General features: G+C 46.5%; 1 protein-coding gene across 3 annotated transcripts; it reads left to right on the top strand.

The window, feature by feature from the left end:
* The first annotated feature begins 3203 nt into the window (after nucleotides 1-3203).
* BMP4 (bone morphogenetic protein 4) lies at nucleotides 3204-18914 on the top strand. 3 transcript variants are annotated; one of them, XM_063948377.1, is made up of 3 exons: nucleotides 3204-3369; nucleotides 15527-15900; nucleotides 17898-18914. In XM_063948377.1, the coding sequence occupies exons 2-3, from the start codon at nucleotides 15534-15536 to the stop codon at nucleotides 18734-18736; spliced, it is 1206 nt and encodes a 401-aa protein (XP_063804447.1). In that variant the 5' UTR covers nucleotides 3204-3369; nucleotides 15527-15533; the 3' UTR covers nucleotides 18737-18914. The 3 variants fall into 3 exon arrangements, with proteins under 3 accessions (XP_063804447.1, XP_063804445.1, XP_063804446.1); XM_063948375.1 differs by lacking the exon at nucleotides 3204-3369 and adding an exon at nucleotides 14553-14737; XM_063948376.1 differs by lacking the exon at nucleotides 3204-3369 and adding an exon at nucleotides 14771-15067.
* Nucleotides 18915-19684: the final 770 nt, after the last annotated feature.

Raw genomic sequence — 19684 nt, 5'->3', positions numbered from 1 at the left:
AGACGCTCAGTAGAACCGCCTAAACCACACAGTTCGGTTTGGCGTTGTCTGCCCAGAAGAATCCAGGCTTTTTAATAAGCAGAATGCGTACAGGACGGACATGTGGGTTTGTGTTAGAGTTGTCAGTGGTATTTTTTTTTTTTTGCACTCTGAATTTTGTGTATACACTAGGTTGCCCTGGTGACTGATTATACACAAACCCAGATGATAGACTATTATTGCTCTTTGCAGAGAGATGATGAAATGTCCCAATAGGTTGTTTTCCTTGGTCTAATTCCTACACACACCATGCAGAGAGAGAGACACGTCACCGGGACTCTAACCATATAGGTCATCTGTTTTGTCGCTGCAGAGAAATCAGAATGACTGCGTTCCCTCTGCGGATAGTGGGGAGACGTTCCAGACCCCATCTCTGGAGATGGAGGTGGGATGGAAACCAAATTTCTCTGAACTGATTTGTGTCACCCGTGGTGATTTCTATGCAAATAAGAGCGCGGTTAAACATTGCATAAAGGGGGTCATTCCGACCCGATCGCTCGCTGCAGTTTGACGCAGCGCAGCGATCGGGTCGGAACTGACGCATGCGCCGGCGCATGGCAGCCGTCGTTGCCCAGCGATAGCCTCTGAGATAGAGTCGGTCGCTGGGCGGGAAGGAGCTGGAGGCGGCATTTAGGGGGCATGGCCTAATCAAAGGAGATGTGGGCCCCCACTGGGCCCGTCCTTCAGACCTGGGCCCAGGTAATTTGTACCCTCTCCCCCCCTCTCTCAGCACCACAGGGCATGGTGCCTCGCTCCGCTGCGCTCGGCACAGGTTACCGTTCCCAATCGTAGTCCGCGTGGATCGTTAAGTATGAAAAAGGTCAAAAAAAAAATTGTGACAAACTCTTGTCGACCTAGTGATAATGTCAACCAAACGTGGTCGACCCAATGTATGTTGACGTAACTCATGTCGACCTAATGACCGCCATCCGCGTACGGATTGTAATGCGCAGGCGCGAGGCCAAGCTGAGAAAAACTTCTGCATCTTTTTTTAGACCCGCCGGAACCAGAGATAATGCCCCCTAAAGATGCCGGAAAGTCCAATAGATGCGTCTGGGGTGGAATATTAAGCTTTGGAGGGGTATTGCTCCCTATTGCGTTCCCAAGTGTTCCTAGGGAGGGTGTGTGACGTCAGATCTGGCTACGCACAGACTGGAAAAAACATGGTGAGCGAGTTGCGAACAGATTTGCAGCTGACCAGCGCATGCAAAGCTTTTCGCACCCCGTACGCAGACTTGCACATGGCGGTTTCTCACTCTGTCTGGGCGGCGACTATCTGATCGCAAACCTCTGCAAATTCGCAGTGTAGCAATCAGGTCTGAATTAGGCCCAAAGTTTTTACCCACTTTAGTAAAAATATAAAAAAAAGTTTAATACAATTATACATGAATTATTACACTGTAATATGGGTAAGACTTTACGGGAACGGGTTATCTGTGGGAAATGTACATGCAGCTTCTATACCCTGCCCGTGTTGCACCGTGTCGATTGTACCCTTCAAGATATTCACAGCAGGTAATAGACAGTGGATTATAGTGTTAGGATTGATCAGTGGTTGTGTGATGGCCTCTGATGTCATTGGTAACTTGTACAGAGTGTGTCATGACATCATTAGTAGCAGATGCACAGTTGTAGCTCCTATAGTATATAGATGTGGGCAATCTATGGCTCCTCGGCCTTTACGGAACTACAAATGCCAGCAAACGCTCCGTCCTCTGCATGCCCTTGTTAGTGCTGCACTTACCAGAGCAGCCGGACCCGCCCCTATGTGCCGGATCATGATGTCATGCACACAACAACGTGACACACCGCTAAGTGGGCGGAGTAGCACAGGACGCATTTAAGCCCTGTTACGGCTCTGCCAACTGGTCATGCTTTGTGGATGTCTGTAATCAGGCACAGGTGAGATTAGTCTATGTTGCTGGGTCAGTAATTATTATCCCACCGGCTTCCACAGACGAAATTCTCAGAGCATGGCCTTCTCGGAAAACTTGAGAGCTGAGGATGAGGACCACTGATCTATGGAACTGCTTTCATATATATATATATATATATATATATATATATATAAAATATATATATATATATATATATATATATATATCCTATATAATAGCCCAGCTCTGTGACTTTGTGCCTGTGTGTATAACGCATCTCTCATTGGGTTAGTGGCATGTCTATCACACCCAGTCCACAGCTGATTGGGCGAGAAACGCCCTCCCACACAGGTTACATCCAATGGGAGGCTCTGCCCTTTGGCTGCTGTGTGTTCCCAGAAAGGATTAACAATGGGGCTGATGGAGCTGCAGCTCCAGGTCCACGCCCCAAGTTGAAATACTTTATGATCGATCATGTGCGGGAATCTCCCCGCGGGGGTGATTGGATCAAAGCTTTGTGCGTGTTGGAATCAAGATGGATTGTCCTTCTGGGTACGATGGTACCTGACGGTTTGAACAGGGATGGATCTAGACTTTTCTTTAGGGGGGGCGGTTTACTGTTTAATCTTAACTCCTCCCTCTACAGTCCCAACTCCTCCCATCTGCAATCTTAACTCCTCCTCTCTCAATTCTGACTGAACTTTTTGAGTGAGACTGAGATAGAGCTTTGTGATTGTTCTATGTACATGTGACTGTGCTATGGGGTAATTGTATTTATTAGCCCTAGTACCCACACACCAGCAAGTGAGGGGCAAATGCTCTGTAACCCTTGCTCTCCTGGCTCCTCTGTGCTGCTGTGGTATAAGCTGCAGCCCATCGTTCTGCCTCTGGCTCTCCTCGGAGAACTCTCTTCTGCTCAAAAGTGGGCGTGGCTATGACTGTGTTAGGGGGGGCGGTCGCCTTCTTCGCCCCCCCTAGATCCGGCCCTGGGTTTGAATGACAAAATTAATTGGAATAGTTTAAGATGACTTAGCTCCAGACGCTCCAGGGTGTATTGGATTATAGATGTGGGGTATGGATTAATTGCTGTGCGCAAAGGGCCTAGATAGTCTAATGTATCTGTGGTTAGGTAGGTATGGTTAGTATAGTGTCTCCCTGTTGTATAGATATATAGGGAACATCAAGCTATTATACACTAATGTTCATCGGCTGCTGCATATATATGTTTTTAGGTTTTTTATTGATGTAATTTGCGTGTTTTGTTTACCCCCAGCAGTTCCCCCACAGATGGCGCTGACTGAGAACACTGGCACCGGGCTTGCTGTGCTGGAGCGCAAGCCGGCGGTTGCTTGGCAACCGCTTCCTGCGTGAACCCGGAAGTGAGGCTCCGGCGGTGGATCAGCGGCTGCAGCTGTGGACGCGGACGCTGGCGGGAGACAAGACTCGGTAACAGGTATTTAAATGTTTTATGTGTGTCTGTTTGTTATGTATCGGTGTATCCTGACGAAGGGGCTGAGACCCTGAAACATGTTGATTTAAAACACCGCCATTAAAGGTGATTGCATACGAGTCCCTGGAGTGCCGTGCTTGTTGTGAAGGTATATATATATATATATATATATAAAATATATATATATATATATATATAGGATTTTTCCCCCCCTATCTACAGCGCAGAGACTTGCTGCAGATTCAGTGGGCCTATTTTGGGGTGTGGACCTGGAGCTGCAGCTCCATCAGCCCCATTGTTAATCCTATTCTGGGAACACACAGCAGCCAAAGGGCAGAGCCTCCCATTGGATGTAACCTGTGTGGGAGGGCGGTTCTCGCCCAATCAGCTGTGGACTGGGTGAGATAGACCTGCCGCTAACACAATGAAAGCTCCTAGCCACGCCCAGCGTTATACACACAGTCAGCCACTCTGGGCTATTATATAGGATATATATATATATATATTTATATATATATATTTATATATATATTTTACTGCAGCGTCCTATGTCCTGCTGCCAGTCCGCCTGCCCCCTCCGCCATCAACATTCCTCACTTCCTAGCCGCGGCTAAAAAGCTGCTGCGGCCACCGGCATAGATGTGTATGAAAGCAGCGCAGCGGAAGGCTTTCATAGCCCTCCCTGCGCCGCATACTCTGAGCCCCGGAGCCTCCTCTGCGTGTGATGTCACAGAAGTACCTCCCAGCCACAGCCGCGCCCAGATCCCCAGAGGTCCTGACTCCACAACACAGCACCTGGGCTGCCGTCCTGGAAGCCCCAAGATGACTAATGTAACGGATATAGTGGGTGATATCGCGGAGGTAATGTCTGGACGCTGAATCAATGTAAAAGGTGACAGTGCTGTGCAGTGCAGTGGGTGTGCAGTGTCACTGCTGACACTGCACAGCACTCTCACCTTTTACAGTGATTCAGCGAGTCAGTCAGTTCTGCCAGCCAGTCTCTATTGTTAGCGCCGGTGTCCCAACGCGCCGCATTACAGGGAAGTAGACGCACTGAATAAACTACAGCTCCCAGCAGCCCTTAGCGCCAAAGTATTCCGGGAGCTGTAGTTTATTGAGTGCATCTTCTTCCCCGTAATGCGGCGCGTTGGGTCACCGGCGCTAACAATAGTGACTGGCTGCTGTGCGAGTCTCCGGGAGAGCCACTGCCAAAGGGAGGACAGCAGCTTAGCTGCTTCCGGGTGTGGTATGGCTGACCTGCGGTCAGGAGACCGCCGGTCAGCATACCGACGCCGGGAGCCCGGCAGCATACCGACACCAGGATCCCGGCGGGGAGGGGCGGTGCAGCAAGCCCCTTGCAGGCTCGCTGCGCTCACCACGCTACAGGCTCGGTGGTGACCGCATTCCCACTCTATGGGTGTCGTGGACACCCACAAGTGGAAATAGTCCCTGTTGGTCAGCATGCCGACCGTCGGGAAAGTGAGGGGGCGGGATGTTGGTGGAGGTCATGTGACCGTCGATCTCCCAACCACCGGTCACATGAATACCACCGCCCCTCCCCCACTTGCAGTACCTCCGGGCCCCATCCGCAGCACCCCCACATACCCCCTCCACCACCCGCGGTGGCTCCGGTCCCCCTCCCAGACCCGCAGCCCCCCTGCACCTGCCCTTCCCCCACCCACGGCACCCCCGCAACAGTTCCTCACCCACCCGCGGTGGCTCCAGACCCCCCCCCCACCTTGCGACACACACGCACCCGTCCCCCCACCCGTGGCACCACTGCACCAGCTTCTCCCCCACCCATGGCACCTCCGCAACCGCCCTTCCCCCACCCACGTCACTCCCGGACCCCCCTCCCCTACCCGCGTCTCCCCTGCACCTGATCACCTACTAGGTGATTCATCAGGTCCTGTGTGCGCTGTTCACGCCGTTGCAAGCGGCTACGATCCTTTAACCATCACACGCCCTTTGTCCGTGCAATATTTATCCACTCACACAGTTACGATTGGAGGTAATACTCCATATAATACAAATAATGCATGCCACAAAGGTGTGAAGGGTTAAGGGGGCGTACCCCCTTACGACGGTGTGAAGAGTGCCCGTAGGGCGCGATGAATCACCTAATATATATATATATATATATACTACAGCCCTAGCTGGATCATGCAGTAGTCAGCCTAGACCCGGATTACCCTAACCGATTTATACACGTTTTTTTTTTGCTGTTGACAAATGTCGTGGGAACAGCTTCCGAACCTGCATGTTCTCTAGGGTCCCTTGGGGATTTAATCGGACTCTGCTCACAATATACAGTATGTACTGACTGATGTAAGTCATAGTGATACACTTTCCTGTATATTGGGAAACGTTATTCAGAGTAGACTGCGTGCCATTCTTTCTAATGCAGATTATACATGCAAATAATTGTAATTCTCTTCTAATAGCGTTATCATGCATGTCCCATACATATCTCACATCCATAAGTGACAGTAACACTCTCCATTTTGTTGATTGCAGATGTGCAATTATTATTATTTACACAACAGTGGCCAGCTATAAGGGAACCTTATCTGAGTCACTAAGTGTCAAAGGGTGTGTTGTATGGGGTCAGCACAGGGCAAACACATGCGTGAATATACATTTGGCAATTTGATTATAATGTGTATTAGCGGGGAAGAATGCATTGCTCTTGTTTCCTGTATTTGAGGGTTTTCTGACGCTCCGTGCGCTTTGTGTCTTCAGACTTTACCTGGAGTTCTTAAACTATTTCTTTATTTACTCAGAATTGTTTACATAATAACCATAACATCTAGAATCCAGACTTTGATACCCCACAGAATATGGGCTGGGGGGTAATTCAGATCTGATCCCTGGGCTGCGTTTTTTGCAGCCCTGCGTTCAGATAGTCGCCACCTACAGGGGGAGTGTATTATAATCGCTCTGCAGGTGTGCGATCGTTTCGTTAGCAGAGCGGCACAAAATTCAGTTTGTGCAGTCTCTACGCAGCCCAGGACTTACTCAGCCGCTGCCATTGAATCCTCTTGATCAGTGCCGGAGCTGACGTCAGACACCCTCCCTCAAAACGCCTGGGCCCGCCGGCGGTTTTCCGGACACTCCCAGAAAAAGGTCAGTTGCGACTCACAAACGGCCTCTTCCTGTCAATCTTCTTGCGAACGCCCGTGCGACTGGATCCTTCGTACCATCCCGTCGCAGGGCGCAGATTCCTGTAGCAGCCATCCGTCACGCCGGCGCAGTGCGGCTCAGATGCATGCACAGTTCAGATCTGATTGCCCGCTGTGCGAAAACGCACAGCAGTGATCAGACCTGATTTATCCCCCTGGATACGCTAGTGACTGATACTATCAGCTGCCAAATCACCCGTTGGCATTTATACCAAAAACCGTTTCGTTTTTTTCCAATTTGGATATGAAATTATGGGGCAGATGTATTAACCTGGAGAAGGCTTAAGGAAGTGATAAACCAGTGATATGTGCAAGGTGATAAAGGCACCAGCCAATCAGCTCCAATATGTAAATTAACAGTTAGGATCTGATTGGCTGGTGCCTTTATCACCTTGCACATATCACTGGTTTATCACTTCCTTATGCCTTCTCCAGGTTAATACATCTGCCGAATTCCGAAGTGTTTTACTGCAATAAAAACATTATTTTTCTTTCTATGGCATAACCTCTATAGCTAAAGACTCGATTTAGGGAATGCCTTCTAATGTGAAAATTGCCTTTACTGCTTCCAGAAATGGAAAGCAGGGACGTTAAGGCCGCAGGGGTGTGGGTACACATTGAGGTGGGAGACAGCAACCAGTTAGAGCTGAGGTGAGAGGCGTGAGGGTGAGAGTAGGAGGTGAGAAAGGAATGGTGACAGGTTATTATAAAGGAGAGGTCACAGGATGGGCCCCTGACCTAACAAATGGCTGCTATCTCCAGGCTGGCCCGCTAACCCCGCACGCCAGACTGGCAGTAATACCTGTCTATTATAACACTTTGCAACATCCCACATCAAAGGGCTATAAACTGACTATACACTGAACAGATAAGAACTTTAATTGAGGGCACTTTTTCTTCTTCTAATTGATATGATGAGCAGTTATTGATGGGGTGTAGCTGTGCACAAATACTCTCATCAGTTTGGTAATCTGGGCTATATATTTCTTCTCCCAAGCAACTAATGTTTTTGACCACAGGTGGATCTTCAGCTGTTGTGGAACTATAAGTCCCATCCTGGACTGTATTGCTTGCCTCTATAATAAACTTCATTGCAAGTTAATATCCATGTTCATGTTAATATTCAAGTATTATTATTATTATTATTATTATTATTATTAGTAGTAGTAGTAGTATATGTTTGTCTGTCATGACCAGCAAGCTTTGCATTGTGAGTGCATTGCCTCTGTGGGGCTGCAAGTGGCTCTTGCCATCATTAAGGTGTGGATGTGCTGGACCCTTTGTGTTGGAACGGATGGGGATGTGTAATGGCCCCAGGAATGCTACTGACACACCTGCAATGGATGCTCTCTGGTTCTGAATGGGCCCTGTGCTTGCAGTGCCAGCTGCTGACTCCTGTGTCTAGGTAAGCAGCAGGGATTTCAGTGAATGAGTCAAACAAGCAAACATGCAACAGTATCTAATCAGGGGACAATTTGTATACAATGATGGCTTACTGCTCCCTGTGCCCTTATCTCAGGTTGCCCCTTGCAAATGTGCAATTGCTATTAATGAACATCAGACCTGCAATAGATGGAAAAGGAGGGCACACCATGCACTAAGCAGACCTGTGCCCTCTTATCTCAGGTTGCCAAATGCAGATGTGCAGTTGCTATCATATCTCAGGCTGCCTCTTGCAGATGTGCATTTTCTATTATATCTCAGGCTGCTGCTTGCAGATGTGCAGTTGCTATTATATCTCAGGCTGCCCCTTGCAGATGTGCAGTTGCTATTATATCTCAGGCTGCCGCTTGCAGATGTGCAGTTGCTATTATATCTCAGGCTGCCTCTTGCAGATGTGCATTTTCTATTATATCTCAGGCTGCCTCTTGCAGATATGCAGTTGCTATTATATCTCAGGCTGCCTCTTGCAGATGTGCAGTTGCTATTATATCTCAGGCTGCCCCTTGCAGATGTGCAGTTGCTATTATATCTCAGGCTGCCGCTTGCAGATGTGCAGTTGCTATTATATCTCAGGCTGCCTCTTGCAGATGTGCATTTTCTATTATATCTCAGGCTGCCTCTTGCAGATGTGCATTTTCTATTATATCTCAGGCTGCTGCTTGCAGATGTGCAGTTGCTATTATATCTCAGGCTGCCCCTTGCAGATGTGCAGTTGCTATTATATCTCAGGCTGCCGCTTGCAGATGTGCAGTTGCTATTATATCTCAGGCTGCCTCTTGCAGATGTGCATTTTCTATTATATCTCAGGCTGCTGCTTGCAGATGTGCAGTTGCTATTATATCTCAGGCTGCCCCTTGCAGATGTGCAGTTGCTATTATATCTCAGGCTGCCGCTTGCAGATGTGCAGTTGCTATTATATCTCAGGCTGCCTCTTGCAGATGTGCATTTTCTATTATATCTCAGGCTGCCTCTTGCAGATGTGCATTTTCTATTATATCTCAGGCTGTCTCTTGCAGATGTGCAGTTGCTATTATATCTCAGGCTGCCTCTTGCAGATGTGCATTTTCTATTATATCTCAGGCTGCCTCTTGCAGATGTGCATTTTCTATTATATCTCAGGCTGCCTCTTGCAGATGTGCAGTTGCTATTATATCTCAGGCTGCCTCTTGCAGATGTGCAGTTGCTATTATATCTCAGGCTGCCCCTTGCAGATGTGCAGTTGCTATTATATCTCAGGCTGCCTCTTGCAGATGTGCAGTTGCTATTATATCTCAGGCTGCCTCTTGCAGATGTGCAGTTGCTATTATATCTCAGGCTGCCTCTTGCAGATGTGCATTTTCTATTATATCTCAGACTGCCTCTTGCAGATATGCAGTTGCTATTATATCTCAGGCTGCCTCTTGCAGATGTGCATTTTCTATTATATCTCAGGCTGCCTCTTGCAGATGTGCAGTTGCTATTATATCTCAGGCTGCCTCTTGCAGATGTGCAGTTGCTATTATATCTCAGGCTGCCCCTTGCAGATGTGCATTTTCTATTATATCTCAGGCTGCCTCTTGCAGATGTGCAGTTGCTATTATATCTCAGGCTGCCTCTTGCAGATGTGCAGTTGCTATTATATCTCAGGCTGCCTCTTGCAGATGTGCAGTTGCTATTATATCTCAGGCTGCCTCTTGCAGATGTGCAGTTGCTATTATATCTCAGGCTGCCTCTTACAGATGTGCAGTTGCTATTATATCTCAGGCTGCCTCTTGCAGATGTGCAGTTGCTATTATATCTCAGGCTGCCTCTTGAAGATGTGCATTTTCTATTATATCTCAGGCTGCCTCTTGCAGATATGCAGTTGCTATTATATCTCAGGCTGCCTCTTGCAGATGTGCATTTTCTATTATATCTCAGGCTGCCTCTTGCAGATGTGCAGTTGCTATTATATCTCAGGCTGCCTCTTGCAGATGTGCAGTTGCTATTATATCTCAGGCTGCCCCTTGCAGATGTGCATTTTCTATTATATCTCAGGCTGCCTCTTGCTGATGTGCAGTTGCTATTATATCTCAGGTTGCCTCTTGCAGATGTGCAGTTGCTATTATATCTCAGGCTGCCTCTTGCAGATGTGCATTTTCTATTATATCTCAGGCTGCCTCTTGCAGATGTGCAGTTGCTATTATATCTCAGGCTGCCTCTTCCAGATGTGCATTTTCTATTATATCTCAGGCTGCCCTTTGCAGATGTGCAGTTGCTATTATATCTCAGGATGCTCCAGCACCTGATATATAATTATCTCCAGGTATGATTGAGCAACTGCCAAATTGTTTGTCTGCTTGTGTGCAAGAGGCATTGAATGGGAGCAGCATTTGGAAGGCATGCTGTTCCTTGTAGTGCCAATGGGAGATTCTGGGGGTGGCTCCTGGGTAAGTTAGCTCTCTGTCTGGAAGTGTTTTAGTAATAGCCTTTATCATGAGGCCTACTGTGACAAATTACATGGCCCTATGTGGGCACTGCTATTATGTAGGTTAGGACTGCTGTATCGGAGAAGCCGTGACGTGGCCAGCAGCTAAACATGTGTTTGCAAACATTTGTGACTAATTCTCTGAATTTTATTACCAGATAGGTTCAGGGATGGTTACAGGTAATTTTCAGTGTGCGGAAGGGAATTTAGGGGTGGGGATTTGCACCCCCCTCCTCTCTGTATGTTTGTCTGTGACCCCTCCCCCTTCCAGCACCTGATATATAATTATCTCCAGGTATGATTGAGCAACTGCCAAATTGTTTGTCTGCTTGTGTGCAAGAGGCATTGAATGGGAGCAGCATTTGGAAGGCATGCTGTTCCTTGTAGTGCCAATGGGAGATTCTGGGGGTTGCTCCTGGGTAAGTTAGCTCTCTGTCTGGAAGTGTTTTAGTAATAGCCTTTATCATGAGGCCTACTGTGACAAATTACATGGCCCTATGTGGGCACTGCTATTATGTAGGTTAGGACTGCTGTATCGGAGAAGCCGTGACGTGGCCAGCAGCTAAACATGTGTTTGCAAACATTTGTGACTAATTCTCTGAATTTTATTACCAGATAGGTTCAGGGATGGTTACAGGTAATTTTCAGTGTGCGGAAGGGAATTTAGGGGTGGTGATTTGCACCCCCCTCCTCTCTGTCCAGATGCTATTATATCTCAGGCTGCCTCTTGCAGATGTGCATTTTCTATTATATCTCAGGCTGCCTCTTGCAGATGTGCATTTTCTATTATATCTCAGGCTGCCTCTTGCAGATGTGCAGTTGCTATTATATCTCAGGCTGCCTCTTGCAGATGTGCAGTTGCTATTATATCTCAGGCTGTCTCTTGCAGATGTGCAGTTGCTATTATATCTCAGGCTGCTGCTTGCAGATGTGCAGTTGCTATTATATCTCAGGCTGCCCCTTGCAGATGTGCAGTTGCTATTATATCTCAGGCTGCCGCTTGCAGATGTGCAGTTGCTATTATATCTCAGGCTGCCTCTTGCAGATGTGCATTTTCTATTATATCTCAGGCTGCCTCTTGCAGATGTGCAGTTGCTATTATATCTCAGGCTCTCTTGCAGATGTGCAGTTGCTATTATATCTCAGGCTGCCCCTTGCAGATGTGCAGTTGCTATTATATCTCAGGCTGCCTCTTGCAGATGTGCAGTTGCTATTATATCTCAGGCTGCCACTTGCATATGTGCAGTTGCTATTATATCTCAGGCTGCCCCTTGCAGATGTGCAATTGCTATTATATCTCAGGCTGCCTCTTGCAGATGTGCAGTTGCTATTATATCTCAGGCTCTTACAGATGTGCAGTTGCTATTATATCTCAGGCTGCCCCTTGCAGATGTGCATTTGCTATTATATCTCAGGCTGCCGCTTGCAGATGTGCAGTTGCTATTATATCTCAGGCTCTCTTACAGATGTGCAGTTGCTATTATATCTCAGGCTCTTACAGATGTGCAGTTGCTATTATATTTCAGGCTCTTACAGATGTGCAGTTGCTATTATATCTCAAGCTCTTTTACAGATGTGCAGTTGCTATTATATCTCAGGCTCTCTTACAGATGTGCAGTTGCTATTATATCTCAGGCTGCCTCTTGCAGATGTGCAGTTGCTATTATATCTCAGGCTGCCCCTTGCAGATGTGCAGTTGCTATTATATCTCAGGCTGCCTCTTGCAGATGTGCAGTTGCTATTATATCTCAGGCTGCCGCTTGTAGATGTGCAGTTGCTATTATATCTCAGGCTGCCTCTTGCAGATGTGCATTTTCTATTATATCTCAGGCTGCCTCTTGCAGATGTGCAGTTGCTATTATATCTCAGGCTGCCGCTTGCAGATGTGCAGTTGCTATTATATCTCAGGCTCTCTTACAGATGTGCAGTTGCTAGTATATCTCAGGCTCTTACAGATGTGCAGTTGCTATTATATCTCAGGCTCTCTTACAGATGTGCAGTTGCTATTATATCTCAGGCTCTTGCAGATGTGCAGTTGCTATTATATCTCAGGCTGCCTCTTGCAGATGTGCAGTTGCTATTATATCTCAGGCTGCCGCTTGCAGATGTGCTGTTGCTATTATATCTCAGGCTCTCTTACAGATGTGCAGTTGCTATTATAGCTCAGGCTCTTACAGATGTGCAGTTGCTATTATATCTCAGGCTCTCTTACAGATGTGCAGTTGCTATTATATCTCAGGCTGCTGCTTGTAGATGTGCAGTTGCTATTATATCTCAGGCTCTCTTACAGATGTGCAGTTGCTATTATATCTCAGGCTGCCTCTTGCAGATGTGCAGTTGCTATTATATCTCAGGCTGCCTCTTACAGATGTGCAGTTGCTATTATATCTGAGGCTGCCTCTTGCAGAAGTGCATTTTCTATTATATCTCAGGCTGCCTCTTGCAGATTTGCAGTTGCTATTATATCTCAGGCTGCCGCTTACAGATGTGCAGTTGCTATTATATCACAGGCTTTCTTACAGATGTGCAGTTGCTATTATATCTCAGGCTGCCGCTTGCAGATGTGCAGTTGCTATTATATCTCAGGCTGCCTCTTGCAGATGTGCAGTTGCTATTATATCTCAGGCTCTCATGCAGATGTGCAGTTGCTATTATATCTCAGGCTGCCTCTTACAGATGTGCAGTTGCTATTATATCTGAGGCTGCCTCTTGCAGATGTGCATTTTCTATTATATCTAAGGCTGCTGCTTGCAGATGTGCAGTTGCTATTATATCTCAGGCTGCCTCTTGCAGATGTGCAGTTGCTATTATATCTCAGGCTGCTGCTTGCAGATGTGCAGTTGCTATTATATCTCAGGCTCTCTTACAGATGTGCAGTTGCTATTATATCTCAGGCTCTCTTACAGATGTGCAGTTGCTATTATATCTCAGGCTCTTACAGATGTGCAGTTGCTATTATATCTCAGGCTCTTACAGATGTGCAGTTGCTATTATATCTCAGGCTGCCTCTTACAGATGTGCAGTTGCTATTATATCTGAGGCTGCCTCTTGCAGATGTGCATTTTCTATTATATCTCAGGCTGCCTCTTGCAGATGTGCAGTTGCTATTATATCTCAGGCTGCCGCTTGCAGATGTGCAGTTGCTATTATATCGCAGGCTTTCTTACAGATGTGCAGTTGCTATTATATCTCAGGCTGCCGCTTGCAGATGTGCAGTTGCTATTATATCTCAGGCTCTCTTACAGATGTGCAGTTGCTATTATATCTCAGGCTGCCTCTTGCAGATGTGCAGTTGCTATTATATCTCAGGCTCTCATGCAGATGTGCAGTTGCTATTATATCTAAGTGCCTCTTACAGATGTGCAGTTGCTATTATATCTGAGGCTGCCTCTTGCAGATGTGCATTTTCTATTATATCTAAGGCTGCTGCTTGCAGATGTGCAGTTGCTATTATATCTCAGGCTGCCTCTTGCAGATGTGCAGTTGCTATTATATCTCAGGCTGCTGCTTGCAGATGTGCAGTTGCTATTATATCTCAGGCTCTCTTACAGATGTGCAGTTGCTATTATATCTCAGGCTCTCTTACAGATGTGCAGTTGCTATTATATCTCAGGCTCTTACAGATGTGCAGTTGCTATTATATCTCAGGCTGCCTCTTGCAGATGTGCAGTTGCTATTATATCTCAGGCTGCTGCTTGCAGATGTGCAGTTGCTATTATATCTCAGGCTCTCTTACAGATGTGCAGTTGCTATTATATCTCAGGCTCTCTTACAGATGTGCAGTTGCTATTATATCTCAGGCTCTTACAGATGTGCAGTTGCTATTATATCTCAGGCTCTTACAGATGTGCAGTTGCTATTATATCTCAGGCTGCCTCTTGGAGATGTGCATTTGCAATGAATGATCACCAGACCTACAATAGATGGAGATGGAGCTGGAGAAAGCGGGCACACCATGCACGCAGCAGCAGCACCCCACAAGTTCGCAGGGGCGATGGGGCTGAGCCTGCATTTATATCGGGACGCCCGGCGGGTGGGAGGGGGATGTGTGATTGACAGCCCCCCTCCTCCCGGAGCGGCCTGGGCCACCACGTGACCCCATAAGGGGGCTGGAAGAAAAGCAGACTGTGTCTGGCTGGAGGCTCATTATAGTCAGTGTGGGAGCCCAGCTACATTCCCTGCCACCATCCCGACCTGCACACTGTCTGCCGAGCCCACTCAGCCTTTTGCAGCCCACACTTTGTCCAGGATTGGCTGTCAGGGAATCATGGACTGTTTTTCTATGCCTTGTTTTCTGTCAGTGAGTAGCCTTTCATTTTATTCTCCTCTCCCCCTGACTCTGTGCCCCCTGCACCACTCAGACCCCTGCAGACCAGCAGCAGCATCCAGGGATGATCGCAGCTCCCTGCAATGCCACCGGGAGCCCAGCTGCCCAGTGCACTGGCTGGGATGAGGAGGACTTGCCCCCCTCCCCTTCCCCGGTGCACTGACAGGAATTGCACAGTCTCACTCTGTGTGCAAGTGGGACTAGTGCGCTAGGGCAGGATCCCTGCTGCTGCTGGAGAGGGTGCTCCGGTGCTGTGGATGCGCTGGCAGAGGAGGCCCCCCGGTGCTGTGGGCTGTGTGATTGGTGAGTGACACTTTGCATTTAGTTTTTGTCTGGTTGTACTGTTTTTTTTTGTTTTTTTTTTGCATTTGCCCATTTGCCAGTGGCTGGGTGATTGAAGTGCTCCTCTAAAAGCCCGGACAGTGAGATTGCAGTGCATTGCTTGTGCTGGCTGTTTGTTCTGAGATAACTGTGCAAATAGCCCCAGAGACAGAAGACTTATAGCAGGATGGTGGCCATCTGATAATGAGCCAGTAAACAAGTCAGACCAGCTATATGGTAGTTACCCCCCCACCCCCCAATCCCCCCCTCCTGCCCTGGGATGCTGCTTACACCAGGGCTACTTTTGTGCCCCTACCTCTCTCTCTAGCACGTGATTTTAGTCCCCTCTTTTTCTTCTTTTTTCTTTCCATTCCTTTTCTTTCTTCATTTTTAACCCCCAAGCCTCCTATTCATTTGCATGTATTGTGTTTTACACTCCAGAGACACCATGATTCCTGGTAACCGAATGCTGATGGTCATTTTATTATGCCAAGTCCTGCTAGGAGGCACTAGCCATGCAAGTCTCATCCCCGAGACCGGGAAGAAGAAAGTGGCCGAGATTCAGGGCCAATCGGGCGGAAGGAGGTCCGCTCAGAGCCATGAGCTCTTACGGGACTTTGAGGCTACCCTGCTGCAGATGTTTGGCCTCCGGAAGCGCCCGCAGCCCAGCAAGGAGGTAGTGGTGCCCGCATACATGCGGGATTTGTATCGGCTACAGTCAGCAGAGGAAGAGGACGACCTACAGGAGATCAGCCTGGAGTATCCGGAGAGGCCAACCAGCCGCGCCAACACTGTGAGGAGCTTCCATCATGAAGGTGGGTGTCCAAGACAGCCGGTGTTATCTCTTAGGATGTCCAGTATGTGTCAGGGAAGGCTGCGTAATCCGCTGAGTTGTGTGAATGGTGATTTGTTACCTGTAGAGCATGTGTGAGCATCAGTGGTACTTCCAGAAATTACAGCGGCTTACCTGTGTGCATTTAATGAGCCCCGCTTCCATGGCTGTCACCTTTGGCTTAGTAGTATAGCAGCCGTCCAACTGCTTTCAGTGTGTACAAGGTCTGACGGTCTCCTTTACCCAGCCTGACCTTTAATCAGCCCCAGTGCAAAGATAGCTGCACCCCCATTTAACCCTAATCACATACCATCCCCCCCAGATTGCATAATTGCCTTGGAGCGTACCTTCTTCAGTCCCCAGTTTTGTCTGTTCCAGTATCATATCCTCACATCGTTACCTATTCTGATGTAATGTCTCTGTAACTCCTGCCATTGTCCTATTTGTATAGAGGTGCTGAACAACTGACCATCCCCCCCTTAATTTCCATTATACACTTTCCAGAGCTGTGTTAATTTAACTGTGTAAATGAGCTTTGTAACCAGCACGAGTTCACATCTGCTTTATCCCTGACCTGGATGTATGGAATGGAGCCTTTGCTGGGTCATTACAAAGCTCTTTACCGGTCACTCCCTTTTTATCACTGTATCTTGCACACATAGCTTGAATTATCAGGTGCTTTACAATGCAGGAGCCCACACCTCTCTTTTACAAACATTCCGCAATTCTGGGAAAACCCTGGAAAATGTGGTCTGGGAGTATTTTAAGGAAAAGGAAAAAAAGCCACAACATTGCATTGCATTCCAAACACCTGCAGATGGAACGTTCAACGCAACTGCTAGTATTCTGGACGGGGTTTCTGCCAGGCATTCTAGATCCACAAATATGTTTCCACCTGTGTTGCTTTGAAACGTTGCTAAATAAGTATTACAGTTTCTTTATTACCCCCCAAAGTATCCAGTAATCTCCCTACAAATAAGTAATGTATTAAGTGATGCACAATTATTATTTTTTTGTAAATACACATACATGGATCTCTGTTGTTGGTTATAGTTAAACTGCTCTTCCGCTGTTCTTGAACAGCAGTACCTCTGTTGGCCATGCTGGGTCTTGTAGTCCCCGCGATATCTGCAGAGCTGCAAGTTGTGTGATCCTCTCTCGGGATGTGGAAATAAGCCACCGGTCTGTCTACTTTTCACCTGCATATGGTTTAGTGAAGACATCGTTGAGTTTCTGGTGTATTATTTCCAGTTTGGGACCAAGGAGCGCATTATGTTTTCTGCTAATGGAACCGTGAACTTATTGAGCAGCAAAAACACAGAAATGCGTATTAAATCTATGACTTCTGTCCATTTTGAACGTTTATATGCCGTTTTACGAGCCCTCTCTCTCATCAAAGGGAGAGGGTGCAGCTCCCTGTTTTTTCCACTCGCCTTAATACTTAAAGTACACTTAGTGTATTTAACGCTACAGCCGTGTGTTTGTAAGATTTGTTCAATGAAGCCTTGTAATCCGATCCAAATGTTTCCTAGCGGATGTTTCTTTCCCAAAGTAAATCTGAGTTATTAATCCACAGCATCATTACTGTGCTGGAATTTGCTTCCCCCCCCCCCCACCCCTGAAATAGGATCAACAAGGCATGCTCTATGTTTTCCAAAATTTCTGGATATCCCCAGCAATACGCTTCAGGTTCAAAAAGAAACCTTGTATGTGATCTCGGCTGCCAAGTGATTTTGAACGTAGAACGCAAAGGTCTTGTGGCATGCATCACAAAGGGCTAAACATCAACCAAAATAAAAAACACACGCCCGTGTGACTCCCCTCCACTTATGCAGGGGCAATTTGTTCTTAAGTCGATGTCTGGAATCTTGTGAAACTTGCTAATACTCAAACTTCTTGTCAAAGGTTAATGGAATAAATATTAATTCTTCCCTTTTATTTCTTTTTTTTTTTCCCCCGTTTCTTTTTCCTTTCCCTTAGAACACTTGGAGAACATACCAGGAACGGTGGAAAACACCAGTGTCCGTTTCTTCTTCAATCTCAGCAGCATTCCGGAGAATGAGGTGATTTCCTCTGCTGAGCTAAGACTTTACAGGGAGCAGGTAGACCATTGGCCTACGTGGGAAGAAGGCTTCCACAGGATAAATATATATGAAGTCATGAAGCCTCTAAGCGCAAATGGACAGGTGGTTACTAGGCTACTGGACACCAGGCTGATCCACCACAATGTGACCCGGTGGGAAAGTTTTGACGTAAGCCCTGCGATTATGAGGTGGACTCGAGACAAGGAGATAAACCATGGGCTTGCAGTTGAGGTAACTTACCTCAATCAGACTAAAACGTATCAGGGGAAGCACGTCAGGATTAGCCGATCTTTATTACCTCAAGTCAATACAGACTGGTCACAGATGAGGCCACTTTTAATCACATTTAGCCATGATGGCAGGGGACATGCCCTGACCAGGAGGTCAAAAAGAAGCCCAAAACAGAGAACCCGCAAAAAAAACAAAAATTGCCGTAGGCATGCCCTGTATGTGGATTTCAGCGATGTTGGCTGGAACGATTGGATTGTGGCACCCCCTGGATATCAGGCTTATTACTGCCATGGCGATTGTCCCTTTCCCTTGGCTGACCACCTGAACTCAACCAACCACGCTATTGTGCAAACTCTGGTTAACTCGGTCAACTCAAGCATCCCAAAAGCGTGCTGCGTTCCTACAGAACTGAGCGCCATTTCCATGCTCTACTTGGATGAGTATGACAAAGTTGTCCTCAAAAACTATCAGGAGATGGTGGTAGAGGGGTGTGGATGCCGTTGAACCCAAACAGACTGCTTATTAATTAGTTGGACTTACCATCGAACTTTCACCTCGTCCTTATTTATGTCTTCTACGTGCAAATGTTTTGACAATATGATCATATATTTTGACAAAATATATTTATAACAACATATTAAAAGAAAAAAAATAAAATAAGTCATTATTTTCAAAAACATAAGCTACTTATTTGTACAGTTGTTTATAAATGTACATTAGAATTAATTTTATGGAAACAGAGATTTTTTTAGGGTTTTTTTTTTTTTTCGTTTTTGTGTTTTCTTTCTATGAATAGCTTTTTATAGCTTTTATATTTATTAGTAATGTGGCTTAAATGAATGTAAATGAGTCCAGGACATACTGCAGTCTGCCAGTCACAGTGGGACTTGTATTCACGGCCTCTGTGGGACTAAACTGCTTTATTCTCTAACCTGTGTTAAATGTTTTTTTTTCTCCCCCTCAATGCGTTTGAACAGACTCCCAGAAGCACCTGAGTTGTGATGCTAATGTCAAGCGTAGCTCACCTTCCACCCCCCTGTTGTGTGCTTTAGGTTCAAAGCTATTCGTGTCTGTTTTAGGTTTTTTTTGTGTGGTTGTTGGGTTTTTTTGTTTTGTTTGTTTTTGTAAAGTTTAGGCAGGTGAAATTTTTTTTTTCCCCCAAAAATAATTTATTTTTAAACATCAAAGTCTCCCATAATCTTTTGAAGGTTAATATGCAAAAGACTCCTGAGAAGTTCTATATACACAGCTGAATGTTTTGTTCATCTCTACCTGCAAACAACCCAAAATCGTATATTTTGAGAATTTAAAACTATTTTTTTTAAATAAATGTATTTTTTTTCTCTTTGACAGTGAAATACGCACTCTAAAAATGTTGTGTCAGTATGTACAAATTTCCCCATCTCCCTAGAATGTGTGTGTGTGTGCGCGCGTGTGTATATGTGTATATAT

The sequence above is a fragment of the Pseudophryne corroboree genome, chromosome 12 (assembly GCF_028390025.1).
Source record: "Pseudophryne corroboree isolate aPseCor3 chromosome 12, aPseCor3.hap2, whole genome shotgun sequence".
NCBI lineage: Eukaryota > Metazoa > Chordata > Amphibia > Anura > Myobatrachidae > Pseudophryne > Pseudophryne corroboree.
Note: the sequence above shows the minus strand (reverse complement) of the source record. Positions and strands in the feature narration are given on the sequence as shown.

Bases quoted from the DNA above. Each gene is read 5' to 3' on its own strand.
- BMP4 (XM_063948377.1), top strand. From the start codon at position 15,534: ATGATTCCTGGTAACCGAATGCTGATGGTCATTTTATTATGCCAAGTC. The intron at 15,901-17,897 runs GTGGGTGTCCAA...CCTTTCCCTTAG, and splicing joins GAGGAGCTTCCATCATGAAG to AACACTTGGAGAACATACCA.